This window comes from Psammomys obesus, unplaced genomic scaffold (assembly GCF_907164565.1).
Source record: "Psammomys obesus unplaced genomic scaffold, mPsaObe1.curated_primary_1811, whole genome shotgun sequence".
Classification (NCBI taxonomy): domain Eukaryota; kingdom Metazoa; phylum Chordata; class Mammalia; order Rodentia; family Muridae; genus Psammomys; species Psammomys obesus.
In genome coordinates, this window is record NW_026593286.1 from 22932982 (window position 1) to 22951985 (window position 19004).

The 19004-nt window shown below is 37.2% G+C and overlaps 1 protein-coding gene across 3 annotated transcripts in view; it reads left to right on the top strand.

Moving 5' to 3' along the window:
- Positions 1-19004, top strand: part of Erbb4 (erb-b2 receptor tyrosine kinase 4) — a 1095063-nt gene that overhangs the window by 759142 nt on the left and 316917 nt on the right. For all 3 annotated transcript variants that reach the window (XM_055616306.1, XM_055616307.1, XM_055616305.1), the window contains exon 5: positions 4257-4322. In XM_055616306.1, coding sequence (XP_055472281.1) covers positions 4257-4322 — 66 coding nt within the window. The remainder of the gene's footprint in view (positions 1-4256; positions 4323-19004) is intronic.

Below are 19004 nucleotides of genomic sequence, written 5' to 3' on the forward strand. Positions count from 1 at the left end.
TGACAACACATGTTGGAGAGGTTGTGGGAAAGGGGAACCCTTCTCCACTCCTGGTGGGAATGTAAACTTGTACAACCACTTTGGAAATCAATCTGGTGCTTTCTGAGAAATTTAGGAATAGTGCTACCTCAAAATCCAGCCATACCACTCCTAGGTATATATCCAAAAGAGGCTCAAGTACACAAAAAGGACACTTGCTCAACCATGTTTGTAGCAGCTTTATTTGTAATAGCCAGAAGCTGGAAACAGCCCAGATGTTCCTCAACTGAAGAATGGATGCAGAAACTGTGGTACATCTATACAATGGAGTATTACTGAGCAATAAAAAACAAGGAAATCATGAAATTTGCAGGTAAATGGTGGGACCTGGAAAGGATCATCCTGAGTGAGTTGTCCCAGAAGCAAAAAGACACACACAGTATATACTCACTCATATAAACATACAACATAAGATAAACCCACTAAAATCTGTATATCTAAACAAACTAAGCAAAAGAGAGGACCCTAACTAAAATGTTCAATCCCCATCCTGAAAGGCAAAGAGGATGGACATCAGAAGAAGAAAACAGGAAACAACCTAGGAACCTGCTACAGAGGGCCTCTGAAAGCCAGGAGAAGAAAACAGGAAACAACCTTGGAACCTGCCACAGAGGGCATCTGAAAGCCTCTGTCCTGCAGACTGTCAAAACAGATGCTGAGCCTGATGGCTAACTGTTGGGCAGAGTGAATGGAATTTTATGTAAGAAGTGGGAAATTGTAAGAGCTGGAGAGGACAGGAATTCCACAAGGAGAGCAACAGAACAAGAAAATTTGAACACAGGGAACTTCCCAGACTCATACTCCAACCTAGAACCCTGACAGTGCAGCCACTTCTGATGAGAATTGATAGACTAAGATCAGAAAGAAGGAGAGGAGGACCTCCCCTATCAGTGGACTTGGTGAGGGGCATGCATGCAGAAATTGGGGGGAGGGAGGACTGGGAGGGGAGGAGGGAGGGGCTTATGGGGGGATACAAAATGAATAAAGTGTAATTAATAAAAGTTAAATAAAAAATTAAAAAAACAAAACAAAAACAAACAACAACAACAACAAAGAAGTTCAATAGAAGCATATGTAATGAAAAATTTAAATGTATTGAATTTTATGTGACTCCCCCAATACAGAGAGAAAACATTGAAACCAGAGTGTCAGAGCTTTCCAGATGAGAATAAACCTAAGTTAATTTTAAACTCCATAAAGGTGATAGTCCTGTCTGTTTTCATTCAATATTTTTTACATTTGGTACTTTAGGTAGCACTATATATATATATATATATTACACACGAATATTACTATTCGTGTGTAATAGTAAGAAATAGAGGAAGGAAGAAAATCTGCCAAGGAGTTGTCTTGGTTATTTTTTTTTTTACCATGCTTTTTCTCGTGATGATTATGGAAACACTTTACCATGTTATATCTTTGACAGTTTCTGCAATAGAAATTATGGAAAATAAAGGATGTTGCCATGTTTTCTTTTGGTTTGGGGTTTTTGTTTTGTGATGTTATCATTGGTGGGTTTTGAGAGACGGTTCCATGTAGCCCAGACTTCTCTCCTACTGCCCGCACAGCTTCTGGAATAACAGATGTGCACCACCTCAGCAGGATTTCAAACATATTTAAAAACACTCCACAACATACAACAGTTACCTACAAGAGTCAACTCAGGTAGCAGATGAGGACATGGCAAACAGTTACTTCCACAAGGAGTCTGGTAGCAACTTTGTATAGCCGTAACTTGGTGGAAACAATGCTAGTGTTGCCCCCTCTTTTGGATCACTGTGTGATGTGATCCATGATGTGATGTGTTTTCTGGACAAATGGAGCCATAGCTCCTTGAAGCTGGGAAATCAAGGTAGGAGAGCCTGACCTTCCGTCTGTGAGGTGGAATCACACCTCATTTAATAAGTAAGCCTCTCTAGTTTCACAGGTGTGATAAATACCTGACCTGTGTAGCTCAGGCAATCTTAAGTATGTGGGAATCTTAGCTGCTCAAGTTTTCCAAAGAGCACTGAGGATGCCAAACAGGGGCAGTCCTAGAAAAGAGTATGTTGGTACCATCCTTTCAGCATCATAGAGGATTTTGATAACTACAGCTGAAGTGAAGTCAGCCAAGTGAAATTTCACAATCAGGAGACAGCCAAGGTTAAATTACTTAATTTGTGTTTTGTATATGTTATACTACGTAATATGTTTCCAAGTAGTCCAACATTGTTAGACAAGAACCATAAACATTATTTACAATAATATTTCACTTTTCAAAGTTTAAATGTATTTGGAATTTATAGATAAGCAATGTGAATATTTATATGTATAATATAAGTATTAGACATACATGTATATTATATATAATATAAATATACATATAAATCTCAGGATAGTAGTTGAAACCTTAAAACAAAATTTTCAACTCAAATAAAGAAAATAAAATATTAAAATGACAGTTGTTTATAATAATTATGTTTGGTAATCTTTTTTTCTATTTTACTTTTTTTTTCTATTTTAAATAGGTAACATTCTGGGTGTGAAAAGTAAAGTTAAATATTTTGTTATCCCAAACAATTAAAGAAGCAATGGATTAAATGGTAGATTATTCTATACTCTCAATATCATCAATTAACAGTGGATCTTTAATCAACTTATGGATCCATCTAAAGGACTTTAGTGAATGCTTTAAAGTGCTTTATCTACTTTCTCATAAAATTTTGTCCTCCCAAAAGTTTATGCTGCTTCTCATTCTGACTAACAGTCCTCTCTAATTTCCGCTGGTCTAAATGAGATTTATTTAGATTTATTAATTTGGTACAAAGGAACTCCAGTACGTTTTTAATAATAATTATCATTATCACTGATTAAAATTGCTTTGTTTGGTCCAGATGGAGTTCTTTTCCTGTCGCTGGAATGAGCATGCATTGTGTGGATATAATATGTTTAGCTCCAAACAGGCAGATGGCCGAGTGACAGGATATCACACACTCATGATATCAGTAACGGTGTCTCATCAATGCTTGCTTTAAATAAACGGTTGCCAAAAGGTTCCCCATACTTTTCAAAAGATAACTAGAATTGAGAGTCCAAACATTACATGAGCTTGGACATGGGTCTTTTTACTTCCAAACATAGACTCTCAGGTGGTCCAAGCTCAGCCAGGGAACGTGTTAGTCAAGCCTACTTTATCACTCAGAGTGTGGTCTTTTTAGGTTCTCTTGAGTGCTTTCATTAGAGAGGTAAAACTGCTAAGTAGAGAAAGTTCTCAGTTAAGAATTTAAAATCTGTGACTCAGGGAAAGACTGTAATAGTAGATGTAACTATTTAATATTTTTTAAGATGTGGTTGTCTTGGTTAAGGATGTTGGTTTGCAATTACTAGTGGAAAAATGACAAAGTTCTGAATAAGGAGCATTCCATAGGAAGGCTTTAGTCTTTAGTGGCTTTGCATGTATGCTCAAGTCTAAAGATAGGTCAGCAGAGCGTTAGGAATTTGAGTGAAATTCAGAAATAAGTTTCAAGGGAAGTGCTCTCACATGGTTTTTTTGGTGAATGTACTTAGCATATGTCCTCCTGGAAGTTTCTCTGTGGAACAGCTATGCCCATTGAGGCAAAACTCAAATAGATGAAACTCTCACCATAGGACTCATAGGTGCCATTTGACAACTCAGATAACAAAAAATTTAGATGCAAGTATTAAAAAAAAAAACCAAAAAACATTTAATTTCATAAAACTTTCCAGTTTTAGCTGTTTGATTTTACCTCTTATGTTGATGTTTTATGATGTGTTTGAATAAATATGATTGCTGTCATAGATTTCAGTTTCCTTCTTCAAACTATTACTCCTTAATTTTTAATATCAGTTGATAACATTAGGTTGTGAGCTTTGGAAGTTATATTCACTATTATAGATCAGTGAGATAGCACCGTCCAATAGTCAAAGTGAAAGAATGGAACTATTTACTTCCGCCTGGAAAAAAAAAATGACAAACTGAGATATTTCCTTTTCTTGTAAAATGTAAGACAGATTCATGAATCAGGATACCTGCTTTAGTTTCTCATACAAAGAACATTTAGGTTTGGGAACATAAGTGAACATTTTTTTGGGGGGAGCTATATCTCAATTCTAGCAGGATGTAAAAGCTTCATCCTGGAATAAGAGTATTTCCTTAAGAAGGCACAAGAAGGAAAGCTATAGAGAAAATGACCTTTCCCCTTCTTTCTTATCTGCAGGTGGAAGGTGCCATAAGTCCTGCACTGGTCGATGCTGGGGACCCACTGAAAATCACTGCCAGACATGTAAGTATTCAAGAGTGAAGAGTAGAAGGTTTGCAACGCGCAATGGTTTAGTGGTGGAATCTTCTAGCATTTCTGATCACCTGTAATGGGAAATGAGGTTAATTTGTTTCCGTCCAAATAAGCTACCTAATTCATTTCCTTCAAGTGAAAGAATACCTAATTGCTTCTCATGTTCTCTAGTGGTTTCTCTGCTAACGACCCCCATAGCACATTTATCATGACATTACCTCTGACTTTAAAGTCTGTGTATCAGTAAAATTAAGACATGCAAGCATGAAAATGTATATTAACTTAGGTTCAAGTAAACTGGCATTGAATTTAGTTTTCCAGGTACTTATATTGTAATTTATGGATTATAAAAAGAAAAATATAAGAAGTACCATGTTTGTTCTAGGCCCTGTGATTGGCACATAGATGGGAATTGCATGACTAATGGGTTTACAATAACTACTGTTAACAACAAAACTTACTCTTAGGTTATGCTTCCTTTTAAGATTTAGTTTCTTGTGTGTGTGTGTTGCCCTGTGCACACCAATGTAAACAGACTCAGTCATTTACTAATATGAACATTAGGCTGTCATCATTGAGAAGACACTGAAACACAGAAGGCCACTACCAAGGTCAAAAGTTAGGGAATGAACTCTATCCTTAGGCTCTTTGCCGTGTATGTGTGAAGCCCTGGCTTGAGCCCCATTCCCATATACATATATAACATTTTCATCATTCTTAAATTTGTACAATACTCAAAATATACCTGGTATTTCACCAATATTATGGATAAATAATTTATTTTATGTGTTTTTGAAAACAAAGCTTCCTATGCAAATAATTAACTCCCCCCCCCATGCCTTAAAAACCAACATTTTAAAAGGCACAGGATGGTGAGAACATGAAAGGCATGCTTTCCATGTCAGAGAAGACACAAAACACTGAACATTTAAACAGGCTAACCCTACATGATTAGGCAATTTGTAATAATGTTAGATAAAAATTTAAAGATTTCACATTTGCCTCAGTTTATAACATTATTTATTTATTTATTTATTTATTTATTTATTATTATCGTTTATTAAAATTTCTTCAATTTGTATCCTGGCTGTGATTCCCTCCCTCGTCTCTTCCCAATCCCACCTTCTCTCCTTCTTCCCCATGCCCCTCACCTACATTGTTTTAATGAAGAAATAACAAAAGAAATTATTATAGTGTGATCCAGCAATGGAAGCTATATAGAAAGAATACATTCCCATAGGTAAAAAAACAAACAAACAAAAAAAAATCTTATGTTTTAGCTTACATGTATTTTAATATTCAAAATTCAATAAATACAAACAGAATAACATACATTTGTCTTCTCACCTATGCTGCTCCTTGTTCGGCCACCCACAATGGCAGATATTGTACTCTTCTAAAAGTAATTTCTGTAGAGAAAGGATAAGTGTTTATATGTCTTCCCATTCTCACTCAAAACTACTTATTTTGCTATATTATTTGTTAGTTAGCATTCTGTTACCATAAGACATACGTGAAAAATGATAGACTTACAAGGATGAAGGTTTTATTTTGGTCCACAGCTTTGAACATTTCAGTCGTTGAGTACTTAATCCTATTGACTGTGGGCATGTTGCCAAGCAGCATCTCACAGAATATGGCAGAAAAAAAAAATTCTGGAAATACATCAGAAAGGCTAAGATTAAAACTCCTCCCATTCCCCTCCCCAAATCCACTGATAAAGGAGGTCCTTCTCTGTTCCCTGGCAAGGTTGTGCCCCCTCACAGGGGGTGGGGGGCGTGTCAAAGAGCCAGCCACTGAGTTCATGTCATAGACAGTTCCTGTTCCCCTTACTAGGGCATGTACTTGGATATTGAGCTGCTGTGGGCTAAAATCTACAGCTTCTTGAATTTAGTAATTTGAGTGTTTTGTTTTGAAAATTCCATAGATCAGTACTCTATATCATCTTCACCTCGTTTGCACTGTCTTCTAACTGTTCCTACATTCCTGACAGCTTCTCAAATTCCTGACTTCTTTTTAAAAATTGTTTTATACCATAAAACAATTGAGGTTGATCACTTGGTAATGGATCTATTTAGGGCTTATCTCTGGAAAAGACTGACAAGTCATCTCTCAGCAACCCTTACCTGTAGCTGTTTGTCTAGGGGTGGGTCCTTGAGAGAATGCCCCATTCCTGATAGCATGTCAGTGGGTGTTGTTGACATTGTGGATGTTTTGCAGAGACAACCATATTTTTGATATTTCATATATACATTTTTCCTATTGTACATAGAAGCCACTACCTCACAGATGCCCTGAACCTCTAGCTTTTAGAATCGTTCATCTCCCTCTTTTTAAAATATCCACCAAGTCTTCATTGTAGTGATTGTGTTGCAAATGTTTCTATTGAATCTAGACAACTCACAGTCACTTGTCCGAACATTTACCAGTTGTGGATATCTGTAATGGTCTCTGTAGCAAAAAGAAACACCTTTGATAAGTGAGAACTGCACTTACATGTTGGCATAACAACAAGTGTTTAGAATGCAGAAATCATACTTGTTGGGAAAATGGTAGTTGTAGGCTCTCTTCTCTGCCCCTTGATCTCATCACTCATAGGTAAGTAGTTGGCTAGGATTCCAGTACCAAGATTAAATTCCTTCCTGCTGAGGAGGGCTTATATGCAATTAAAAAGATGTTGGTTGCACCTAAGATTTATGTGCCACAATTGTACCATGAGGATATATTGCCAAGCTGGTCCTTATCTTGGTTTGGAGGCATTTCTTCTGTGTAAGACAGTTGGTTGCCTTTCTCTCTTGAAGCCTACATAGCATCTTTACATACTATGGGTGCCAGTCCTCAGTTCTAGCTTAATTCCTACAAACCTTGTGTCTGAAATTTGTGGTGTCTTCAACAATACAGTTTTACTTTCAAGTTCTGGGAGGCAACCAAGGGCTACTCAGCATCCCTTATTACTCGGCGAATCTCTTAAGCACTCCTACCCAATAATTCCAAGGGAGATTTTTCACACATGGCACTGGCGGTTTTCTTAGGTAATGTGAGCTATTGTGAGGATCATTATCAACTCAACAGGCATAACTTCATTTAAATTATACACATAACTAGACAGACCTACAGACAGGCGCGCACATGCACGCAAGCACTCGTGCAAGCACGGGTGTGCGCATAAACATATGTGTGCCTCCTGGCTGGTGTGATAGACACTGTCTTGTGTAGATAAATGGCAAGAAGTCACAGCAAAGCAAACAGCTCAGCTCTGGGAGAAGTTCCCAGTGCTGAGCGACTTGTTGGGTGAGATGAAGCTGGGAAGTGGAGCAATGGCCAAGAAAGATAACAGCCTCTCATGGTGTCCTTGAGAGGGCATCACTGTGTCACAGTAGAGTCCACGAAATGGAGGCCCAGGGAGACTTTATTGGCAGGTTTTTATAGACAGATGATTATATGTCCATCTCTCGATAATCCTATTTGTATTTTCAGGGATTTAGAATCATATGCATTGTATTTTCACTTAGTTATGCTCTACCAGTTATCCGGGGTACTGCGTTAGATGTCAGAGTTGATTGGAAGGCACGTTGAATAATTTAAGTGTGGCCTCAGTAGCACTTCGTGATGTTCAGATTATAAACTGGCACCAGTAGCTATTTTATAAATACTTTCTTTTGGAATAGAAGTTCTTGTCTTGGACTCACTTTGTAGACCAGGCTGTCCTCGAACTCACAGAGATCCGCCTGCCTTTGACTCCCAAGTGTAAGAATTAAAGGTGTGTGCCACCATGCCTGGCAAAGGCTTTTTTTCTAAACAAAGTATTTTACGAAATCTTAGCCAGGCTTAGGGATTTTATTAATATTAACGAGTGTAAGTGATGCTTGTACAATCTTACTAAGTGCTCTGCTCCGATTTACCCCAGAGTGATTTTCTGAACAACTTGAATCCGTGCTCCTGAAATTCCTTTTTAATGCTGGAGCACGCTGACCCTGGACACCTAACAAGAATATTTCTCGCCTCACTGCAAAGGGTCAAACAGAACTTAGGCTCAGACACTGAGAGACGCCTTACGTGTAGAGCGGCAACTCCGACTTGAAAGTACTTTTAAGCTCAGTTAAGTCGTGCCTGCCTTGCTCCACAGCACAGCTTAAGTAAATTGATTCAGTGGATTAATGTAGTCATGTCAGGGGAGACAAACTTATCTTCTCTGTGAAGGCTGAAGCTTATAGAAGTATTATTTAGTAAGCTTGCGGGGAAGAATGACAACTCTCTATTCGCGAGCACTGAATCTTGAGGTCTGAGGTGTGTAGGTGTAGGTGTGGAGGAGACTAAGCCTTAAGAAATAAATAATAATGATTAAAGGAACAAAGCTATCTCTGTCCCTGCAAGATACATGAAGTGCACTTATCGCATTTAAAATAGACACCGACTGTCCTTTTTTATCTCTAGTCACAATATCAGGCCAGCTCTCTCTAGTCCCCTATTATCAGGAAGGGTAGCGGTTTCATTTTACACTTCTCCTTTGTCCTCACAGACCCAATGTCAGTTCATTTAGTCAGAGCATGTTGAGTGAGGAAAGAGAAAAATGCATACATTAAAATATTAGTTGGATTTTCCCAGTCTTTGCATAACTTACATTGAAGTAGTCATAATTGTCTTCAAGTGCAGATATTATAATTAGAAAAATTTAAGGTGATAAACTTCAATACTAAATTTTTCATCTTCTAAGTCATTTTTCAAATGTCATTTTTTTAACCTAGAAACAAATTGGAGAATGTAAGTGTATTTAGCAACAGAGAAAAAAAGAGTATTTGTCTCTTTTTTAAAAAATAAATAAGCTCCCTGCTTTATTAATATTATTATTATTTTAGCAAGAGGCCTCCCTCTTGATTAGTTTCTTTAGGTGTACAGATTTTAGTAGGTTTATCCTAAATTATATGTCTATATGAGTGAGTATATACCGTGTGCCTCTTTTTGCTTCTGGGATAGCTCACTCAGGATGATCTTTTCCAGATCCCACCATTTACCTGCAAATTTCATGATTTCCTTGTTTTTTATTGCTCAGTAATATTCCATTATGTAGATATACCACAATTTGTGCATTCATTCCTCCACTGAGGGGCATCTGGGCTGTCTCTAGCTTCTGGCTATTACAAATAAGGCTACTACACACATGGCTAAGCAAATGTCCTTATTGTGTACTTGAGTCTTTTTTGGATATATGCCTAGGAGTGGTATAGCTGGATCTTGAGGAAGTGCTATTCCTAGTTGTCTGCTCAATTCCTATCCAGAAAGGCAAAGAGGATGGACATCAGAAGAATGAGAAAAGAGGGAACAAGTCAGGAGCCTGCCACAGAGGACCTCTGAAAGGCTCTGCCCTGCAGACTATCAATGCAGATGCTGAGACTTATGGGCAACCTTTGGGCAGAGTGCAGGGAATCTTAGGAAAGAAGTGGTAAACAGTAAGATCTGGAGAGGACAGGAACTCCACAAGGAGAGCAACAGAACCAAAAAATCTGAACACAGGGGTCTTTCCTGAGACTCATACTCCAACCAAGGACTATGCATGGAGATAACCTAAGAGCCCTGCACAGATGTAGCCCATGGCAGTTCAGTGTCCAAGTAGGTTCCATTGTAATAGGAACAGGGACTGCCTCTTACATGAACTGGTTGGCCTGCTCCTTAATTACCTCCCCCCGAGGGGGAAGCATTACCAGGCCACAGAAGAAGACACACAGAAGCCACTCCTGATAAGACCTAATTGACTAGGATCAGAAGGAAGGAAAAGAAGACCTCCCCTATCAATGGACTTGGAGAGGGGTATGCATGGAGAGGGTGGAGGAAGGGAGGGATTGGGACAGGATTAGGGAGGGAACCACAGAGGGGATACAAAGTGAATAAAGTGTAATTCATAAAGAATAAATAAAATAAAGCAGAAAATATTATTATTATTATTATTATTATTATTATTATTTACGGTTTATTCACTTTATGTCTGGGTTGTAGGAGCCCTCCCCCCATTTATCTCCTCCAGATCCCAACCTCCCTCTTTCTACCCTTTCCTTTTTCCCTAGTCCACTGAGAAGGGAGGTCTTCCTTTCCTACTGTCTGACCCTAGCCTATCAGGTCCCATCAGGACTGTCTGGACCCTTTCCTCTGTGGGCTGGCTAGATTGCCCAACCAGGGAGAAGTGATCATAGAGTAGGCAAATGGGTTCATGAAGAGAAAATCTGTGTTTTGGCTGATGGACTATATAGACATGATGCTTTTGCTCATTTGTCATTAAACTAACTTAAGCTAAGGCATTATTTTCATAAAGGGAATCATTTAACTGTGGAAGTTTCCAGTTACAATACATTTAAAAATAAAAAGTCAACATGTTATAAAATTTGAATGAGGTATTTGATATGTGTATGAACATTATTCCAAACAACGTATATATTATTTATTAGTTCTATAAAGACCTTATAGATTATCCTAAGAAAATTGAAATTTTAACAAGTTCCTCTGTTCTGTGAAATCAATTTTACAATGTATTGAAACATTTTTTTTAAATATGGAAAAGAAAAAATACGTGACTTAGTTTGCTTTATTCATTCTTAAGGAAAATGTTAGAATAATGACCTATTATATTTGATTTAAAATACCTATAACAACATCAAAATGGAATATTTCATTTTATTAAATAGTGGATAAACTCAAAGAAAGTTATTCTGTTTTTTTCCTCTCCAAAATATAATCAACAAAAAGTAACATCTTAAGATTATATTGTATTTCTGTCTCCATGAAAATCTGAAAAAAAAAATCAAATGTAAATTGTGAAACTCAAATGTCAAATTGTGAGGGGAAAAAACTAATTATACTTGTTTGCATGCATAAACATATAATTTATTACAGTAAAATTGTGTTGACAGTCCTTGTAGAGCAATATTATTTTAAAGGAAGGTGCCAGCGTGGTAAATATCCAATTAGAGCTGAGAAAAGCACGTGGGAGTTAATGCAGAGGGGAGAAAGAGCTGAGTCAGCACGCCTGATCAATCCGGGAGCAGCAAACCTTTGCTAGGAGCCAACAGCTTTAATTAAAACTCTTGTATTTTACTAATAACTTTGTATGTCTATAAGCCTTCTTATTGATTTCAGTTATTTTCTGTTTTGCCCCTTTTGAATTGATAGCTCCTGGAGACGTTGTACAATTAAGCAACACATTACAGTCCACTATTCCTTGCACTAATTTAACATTTTAAACAGTGAATCAAATATGTACGTGAAGCACACAGGAACAACTTGATATCAGTTATGCTAGTAACATGAGATCTTCACAGATAGAAGGAAGGTCGTGATTTCTATCTAACTCTCACAGATACTTTCTATTGATGATAGAGTTCACAAAGCACTGTCATTAAGATGATCTTGCGGGGGTCATGCCAAGCGGCTCATGGGGCATACATACAACATATGAAATTATGTCTTTTCTGCAAACATTTTAGCATGGAATGGGGGACGAGGTCACGCCATGGAACATGAAAAATGACTTTTAAGGCATGAGTTCTTTTGAGTTCCTTTTGGTTTGGGATCTTCTGTTTAACTAATGTACTACTGTTGTCTAAAGAAAAGGAACAACAAATAAATCACACCGTTTATTATAACATGATATTTTTTTAAATTTTTTAAACATATCCAAACTTTCGTATATAAGAAAAATAGTAACGGGACTGTGATGCAATGGATTTTGTGGTTCTTGTGATCCTAATTTGGAAAAGTTATCACCAGTGGCTTTACATTTATGAATTAATTAGAAGGATCATTTGCATGATATAGGTATACAAGGAACACTCTCAGTTTTTTTTGTTTTTTTTTTTTTTTTTTACACAGTTTTCTATTTTGACCTATATGCACTCAGGTGAGCACAGTTTTCAAATTGCTGGTTTCAGCTTGTTATCAGACTGTCAAGTTGGTCCAGTGGATCCTGACTAACATTAACAATGCAGGATGTAGGGTAGATTAAAACAGAACAAAAAGAAACAAACAAAAAAACCACCACCAACAGCAATAAAAAACCTGCTATATTTTGAAAGCACTCTTCATTACAACCTCAAACAAAACATTTGTAATGTGAGTCTTATAATCACTAACGCAATGTCGCTATTCCTGAAAGGTTGATTTATATATTAGACCTCATTAGGTCCCCTAGCCTTCTCTATAAATTTGACAAGTTGAAATAACCTATATTCAAGATGCCAAGAAGTCACATTTGTGTATATGTTTGTGCATATAAAGCAATCTTATATCTCGCATTTAGGAGCAAATGTGAAGGGAAATGGTGTGAAGCCTAAGATTTTAATATGATCACTCTCAATGTTGTTAATTCGTGTGGCATAGGGATCAACTTGTTTTCAGAAGTAAAAACAGAAACATGTGAGGTATTTTAGCTACACAGTTTTGTATTTAAAATAATTTCGGGAACCATCTTCCTCACTATTCCCAGCCCCCTTGGCCTTTCCCTTTAGACATACACTGTTTATGGCTCCAAACTTAATTCCTTGAAACTAATGAAGATATATAGGTTCAGAAGGTAATTTAAAGATCTAGTTTGATAATAACTCACTATGTGACCTGCGGTAGCCTAGTTAAATATTTTTAAATGTTAATGTCTTCATCTGTGACACTGGGATAATTAACTGGCTCTTTGAAATGCATAGGTTATATCATTACAGATTTTGTAGTTTTAAATGATACACAAGTTCCCATAGTAAAAGTAATAATGTCACAATCTGTGACCAAAATTCTGCTCCTTGCCTTTTTATAAAAAGTGATTACCTAATAGCAAATGGTGTGGTATTTGTGTGTGTGTGTGTGTTTGTACATATATTCAGATGCAAAAGCACAGTCATGCTGTGATATTGTTACTCTTGATTTACTATTGGCATATCATTTCTGTTTTTCTGTCAGTCAGTGTATCTTTTATGTTTTCCATCTTATTTAAAGCACAAAAACCGATCAACCTCTTACCTTTCTAATGCTGTAACAGTTTTGTAAGTTATGTTTTTACTACAATTTATTTGGTTGTTCTGGCTTAGTGGATGTTGAAATTAGATGAGTGACAATTACAATCCAAGAACAGTTTCAAAATATGCAGTTTTCTACAAATGCACATCATTTTATAAGCCATGCTTCTCTAGAAAGAACTGCATAGTCACATACTTTTAAATACATAGATTTGATGGACAGAGAGAAATCGTTTTTCAGGAGTCATGTATCAATTTATGAACTCGCACACAGTTTATTCAGTGTTGAGGGTTTTGCTTTTTTTCAAAACTGAAGCCTCCTAGTATACCAGCAAAAGATACTGGTTCTTCTAGAGATGTCTGTCTTTTCAATTTATTGCATTTGCCCTTAAGCACATACTTTTATTTGACTGATTTTCTTCATCAATAAGTGAAAAATTGTGCTTAGTTTCTTTATCCCTTAACCTGCTGTGAACTTCTGTCTTTCACACTGAGATATTCCTTGACAACGTGGGTCACATTTTAAGGAGTAACTCAGATATCTATCAATGGGGGAACACTCATCTTCATTCTCTAGAAGTAGAATGAGAAAAGGTGATGGAGTGAGCTCTTTTTGTTTGCTTATTTTACATGAAGGCAGTATATGCATGTGTGTGATATACCATAACTGTAATTTCATTGAATTGTGCCATACACCTTTGGGTCTGTTTGGTATCTTTGTTTTGTTTGGATGTGCCACCTGGGCTGGCAGTGAACTCCAGATGCTGCAGCTTCTGGGTTGTGAGTGCTGCATGTACTTGTACTTATCACCATATGCCTGGCACCATGTCTTGCCTTGTGACAAATTCGTGAAGTTGTAGCCTTCAATATAAACAGAAGCGAGATTTTGACCAAAAGTACTAGCCGGAGAGACCACATGTAAAACCGCATGCTTTCCCATCATATCGACTATCTTTTTTTAATTTTTTTTTAATATTAGTTACAGTTCGTTAACTTTGTATCCCAGCTGTATCCCGCTCCCTCTTTCCTTCCCAATCCCACCTTCCCTCCCTCATCTCCTCCCTGCCCCTTTCCAAGTCCACTGATAAGGGAGAACATCTTCCCCTTACATCTGATACTGGTTTATCAAGTGTCTTCAGGACTGGCTACAAAGTCCTCTTCTGTGGCCTAGCAAGGCTGCTCTTCCCTGGGGTTGTTGGGGGAGGTCAAAGAGCCCGCCATCGAGTTCATGTCAGAAATAATCCCTTTTCCCCTTACTAGGGTACCCATTTGGATACTGAGCTACCAAGGGCTACATCTGAGCAGGGGCTCTAGGTTGCATCGATACATGGCCCTTGTTTGGAGAAACAGTCTCATAAAAGACGCCTGTGCTCAGATATATTTGGTCCTTGTGGAACTCCTGTCCTCTCCAGGTCATATTAACTCCCCCCCTTTTTTTGATTCCCTGTAAAATCTACTCTCTTTTTAAATAGACTTTCACATTCTTCCTCTATGTCCTGAAATCTGTCTAAAGTCTTGTGATTATTGTGTACAATAATTACAATAATTCATTGCTAGGAAACTTTTATAGTTATAATATTTTTTTGATTCTTAACTCACAAACTTTGTAGATGTTAATAGTCTCTTAATGAGGGAGAATTTCCCTTGTGTCTAAGAGGGTAGTTTAAAATCAACTTTAAATTCTCTCAGTGAATCACTGAGTGTGTCTTTATAAGACAGGTTAAATAGAGCTCATTAAATAAATTAATAAAACAGGTGATGATGAAGAATAGACTCAACAAGATCTCTTTCCTCTGTGATACAACTAACAATATTATCAAGTCACAGTTCATGGGTCACCAGAGACGAGACTGGGAACAAGGGTCAAACCTGATTAGTGCCTGCAGAAATATGTGCATCCTTTTATTAACTGACTCAGAATATCAATTTCAGCAAAGTCTGGGCAGCAATCGAGAATGTTTTTCAGGTAAACTGCAGCAGCTATTTCACTTAGAATCAAACTGTTATGTCCCCTGTGGGTGTGCATACCTTATGAGACAGAGAGCTTGCTCATTTATAGTAGCTATTACCAGATCATATTTGATTAGAGGGACCATTGTATCAAATGATGGTTTGTATTTCGAAGTTAGCTTATAGAGAAAAATTATATATTACTGGGAATCTTCAGAGGTAAAACAGGTTCATGTTGAAAAATGCTCTATAAGGTAACTTAAAAATACAGTCAACTATGTATCACTAAATAGAATTATAATAAGTTGTCTAGGCTTTCCTAATGGATATGATGATCCTCATGATATAGGAAAAACATACTAAAATGTGTAGACCTAAAGAAGCTAAGCAAGGAGGACCCTAGGGAAGTTGCTCAATCCTCATTCACAAAGGCAAATGGGATAGACCTTGGAAGAGGGAGAAAACAGGAAACAGGACAGGAGCCTACCACAGAGGGCCTCTGAAAGACTCTACACAACAGGGTATTAAAGCAGATGCTAAGACTCATAGCCAAACTTTGGGCAGAATGTAGGGAATCTTATGAAAGAAAGGGGAGATACAAAGATATGGAGGGGATAGGAGTGCCACAAGGAGACCAACAGGACCAGAATATCTGGGCCCAGGGGTTTTTACAGAGACTGATACTCTAACCAAAGACCATGAATGGAGATAACCTAGAACCCCTGCACAGATGTAGCCATGGCATATCAGTGTCCATTTGGGTTCCCTAGTAAGGGGATCAGGGGCTGTCTCTGACATGAACTCAGTTGCTGGCTCTTTGATCACCTCCCTTTTGGGATTGTGTGGTGGGTGGTGGGGCAGCCTCGACAGGCCACAGAGGAAGACAATGCAGTCAGTCCTGATGAGCCAGTCCTGATAGGCTAGGGTGAGATGGAAGGGGAGGAGGACCTCCCCTATCAGTTGAGTAGGGTTGGGGTGTAAGAGGAGAAGAGGGAAGGCGGGTGGGCCTGGAAGGAGACAAGGAAGGAGGCTACAACTGGGATACAAAGTGACTAAAATGTAATAAATATTAATTAATTGAATAATTAAAATTAATTAGATGATTAACAGACATTATATGCACATTTTAAATACTGTGTAACCTATTAAAAATGAGGTTTGTAGACCAACAGATACCGACATTAGTTGTGAGATTGTGGAAAATAAGTATTGAAATTAACTTAATCAAAATTTCCATTGATACAATAATTGTTAGTTCAATTTCATATTCCTTGTAGACTATATCTATTTCACAGAGACTATGTATTGGAAGTAAAGACAGTTAGAAAGCAGTGATAACTTTTGGGAAGTTTAGGGAAGTTTAACTTTAGGGAAGATGGAGGGATAGAAGTAAAATAAAAAAAGGAGGAAAGAGGAGGGAGATGTAAATATAAGGGTAAATATTTTAAAAATGCCACCTAAATTTAACCATAATTATCTTATGTTATAAACATATCTTTTCTGAGTTAGTAATCTTGTGGTTTTAATGTTTTACACATTTATTCTCTCACTTGGCAGGAATGGTGAAAGTACATAAAGAGAAGCTGAAACATTTTGTATATTATCATGAATCAAGAAAGTTATAAATAAAAATTAGCCTTTGAATGTATTGTATAGAATTAATTATTGTGTTGCTTATAGAATAAATTAAATCCTGTGTTGCTTATAGGACATGTTTTTTTTTTTTTTTTTTTTTTTTTTTCTGAGCTCTGTGCTGCTAATTTCAAGGTGAGCAATGCTTCTTACCTGGAAACAAAGTAATGGCAGCATTATCTTCCTTTGTGGCCTGGTAAGGCTGCTCACCCCTCAGGGGGAGGTGTTCAAAGAGCAGGCAAATCAGTTCATGTCAGAGACAGTCCCTGTTCCCCTTACTAGACTAACATTGCCTGTTTAGTCTTCTCCAAGAGATATGCTGTTAACGTCCTACATAATATTATTTTTTCAAGAAGTGTCTTAGCATCTAGAAGATGCTTTCTTTAGACTGGCGATTTCTCTCATCAAACTCAATAAAGAGAATGTTGTGTCCTGTTGCTTATCCAGTGGTAAATATTGTATTGTGACTGAAGAAAAGTACTTCAGGGATTTAGGAAAAGTCAGCGAACTCACCTTTTGTTCAGGTGGAATAAGGTACCATGGACAACACAAATTTTGTGTTGGATACACCAACATTATGTAAAGTATTTACACAGCATTACGAACACTCACCACCTTAAGCAGGTTATACTTGTGTCTCTGGAGTACCTCTAATTCTGTTAGATAGGTAGGCACTCTAGTCCTAACTTTGAAATTATAACATGAGATATATCACAGCAGAGTGCAGAAATGAGACCAGGCTTCAGATAACATGGACTGCTTTAGGAACTTTATATTCTCATTCATAGGCAAGGTAAATAGAAGAATCAGCTTGGAGGCATGCCTAGAGCCCAAAATAAGGCGGAGACACTCCTAGTAAAAAGGGAAATGATTTTCTTTCGTCAGAAAAGACAGAAACACTTTCGAGGTGGATAAATGCCTTATAGAAATGCAATGAGGTTCAATCCACAGGGAGCGGTGTCCAGGAGTGCCTATTCTGCCACATGGAAGAAACATGGGGGTGTGGTGAGTTACTCCTGGGGAGGTAGAAACTTTCAGAGATTCATGGAGAATTCTTACTTTTTGCTGAACATTCAATCTATTGGTACAAGGGTAGCAATTATTTTACACTGTGAATCAACATTGAATCAAGCAATGGCTTCTATTTTTAAACCACCTCTTCAGCACAAAACTGAGAATTAATTGGGTGGGAAAAAAAAGAAAACCTTTAGAAGGATATGCAAAATTTTGTAGATATGTATAAACTAGTGTAGAGATAGGAAGGTAATAAAAATTTAATGAAACAGAATTGATAATTCTGGTGATTTTCTCTAGTATCAGAAGTGATGGAGAAAGAAGAAAGAGAAGAACCATATTCAGTTTCTTGATGAGCTGTTGGTTAGAGACTGTTTTAGTAACTGTGATGAAGAGATTGTAGTCTGTGGCAGAAGTGGTTTCAAACCCTCTTAGATCAAGAAATGGTAACCAGGCATAAAAGAAACTAGGCAGACATGTAAATAAAGAAGCCATGGAGTGATATGATACATATACTTTGTAGCAATCATACTGAGAAAGTACTTAGAAAGTAATCTCTGTAACTGAAGTAAGCAGAGTTTTTGAACGGGCCATTTTGATGGGTGTAAGGTGAAATCTCAGGGTTGTTTTAATTTGCATTTCCCTGAAGACTAAGGACGTTGAGCACTTCTTTAAGTGCTTCTCTGCCATTCTATATTCCTCTACTGAGAATTTTCTGTTTAGCTCTGTATCACATTTTTAATTGGATAACCTGATTTCTTGCTTTTTAACTTCTTTAGTTCTTTATATATTCTGGATGTTAGCCCTCTGTCAGATATAGGGTTGGTGAAGATCCTTTCCCAGTTTATACGTTGTCGTTTTGTTCTGACAACAGTGTCCTTTGCTTTACAGAAGCTTTTCAGCTTCATGTTTCATTTTCATTTTTCATTCAGTTTCATTGATTATTGATCTTAGAGCCTGTGAGGCTGGTGTTCTGTTAAGGAAGTTGTCTCCTGTCCCAATGAGTTCTAGGCTCTTCCCCACTTTTTCTTCTAGCCAATTTACATATATATATATATATATATATATATATATATATATATATATA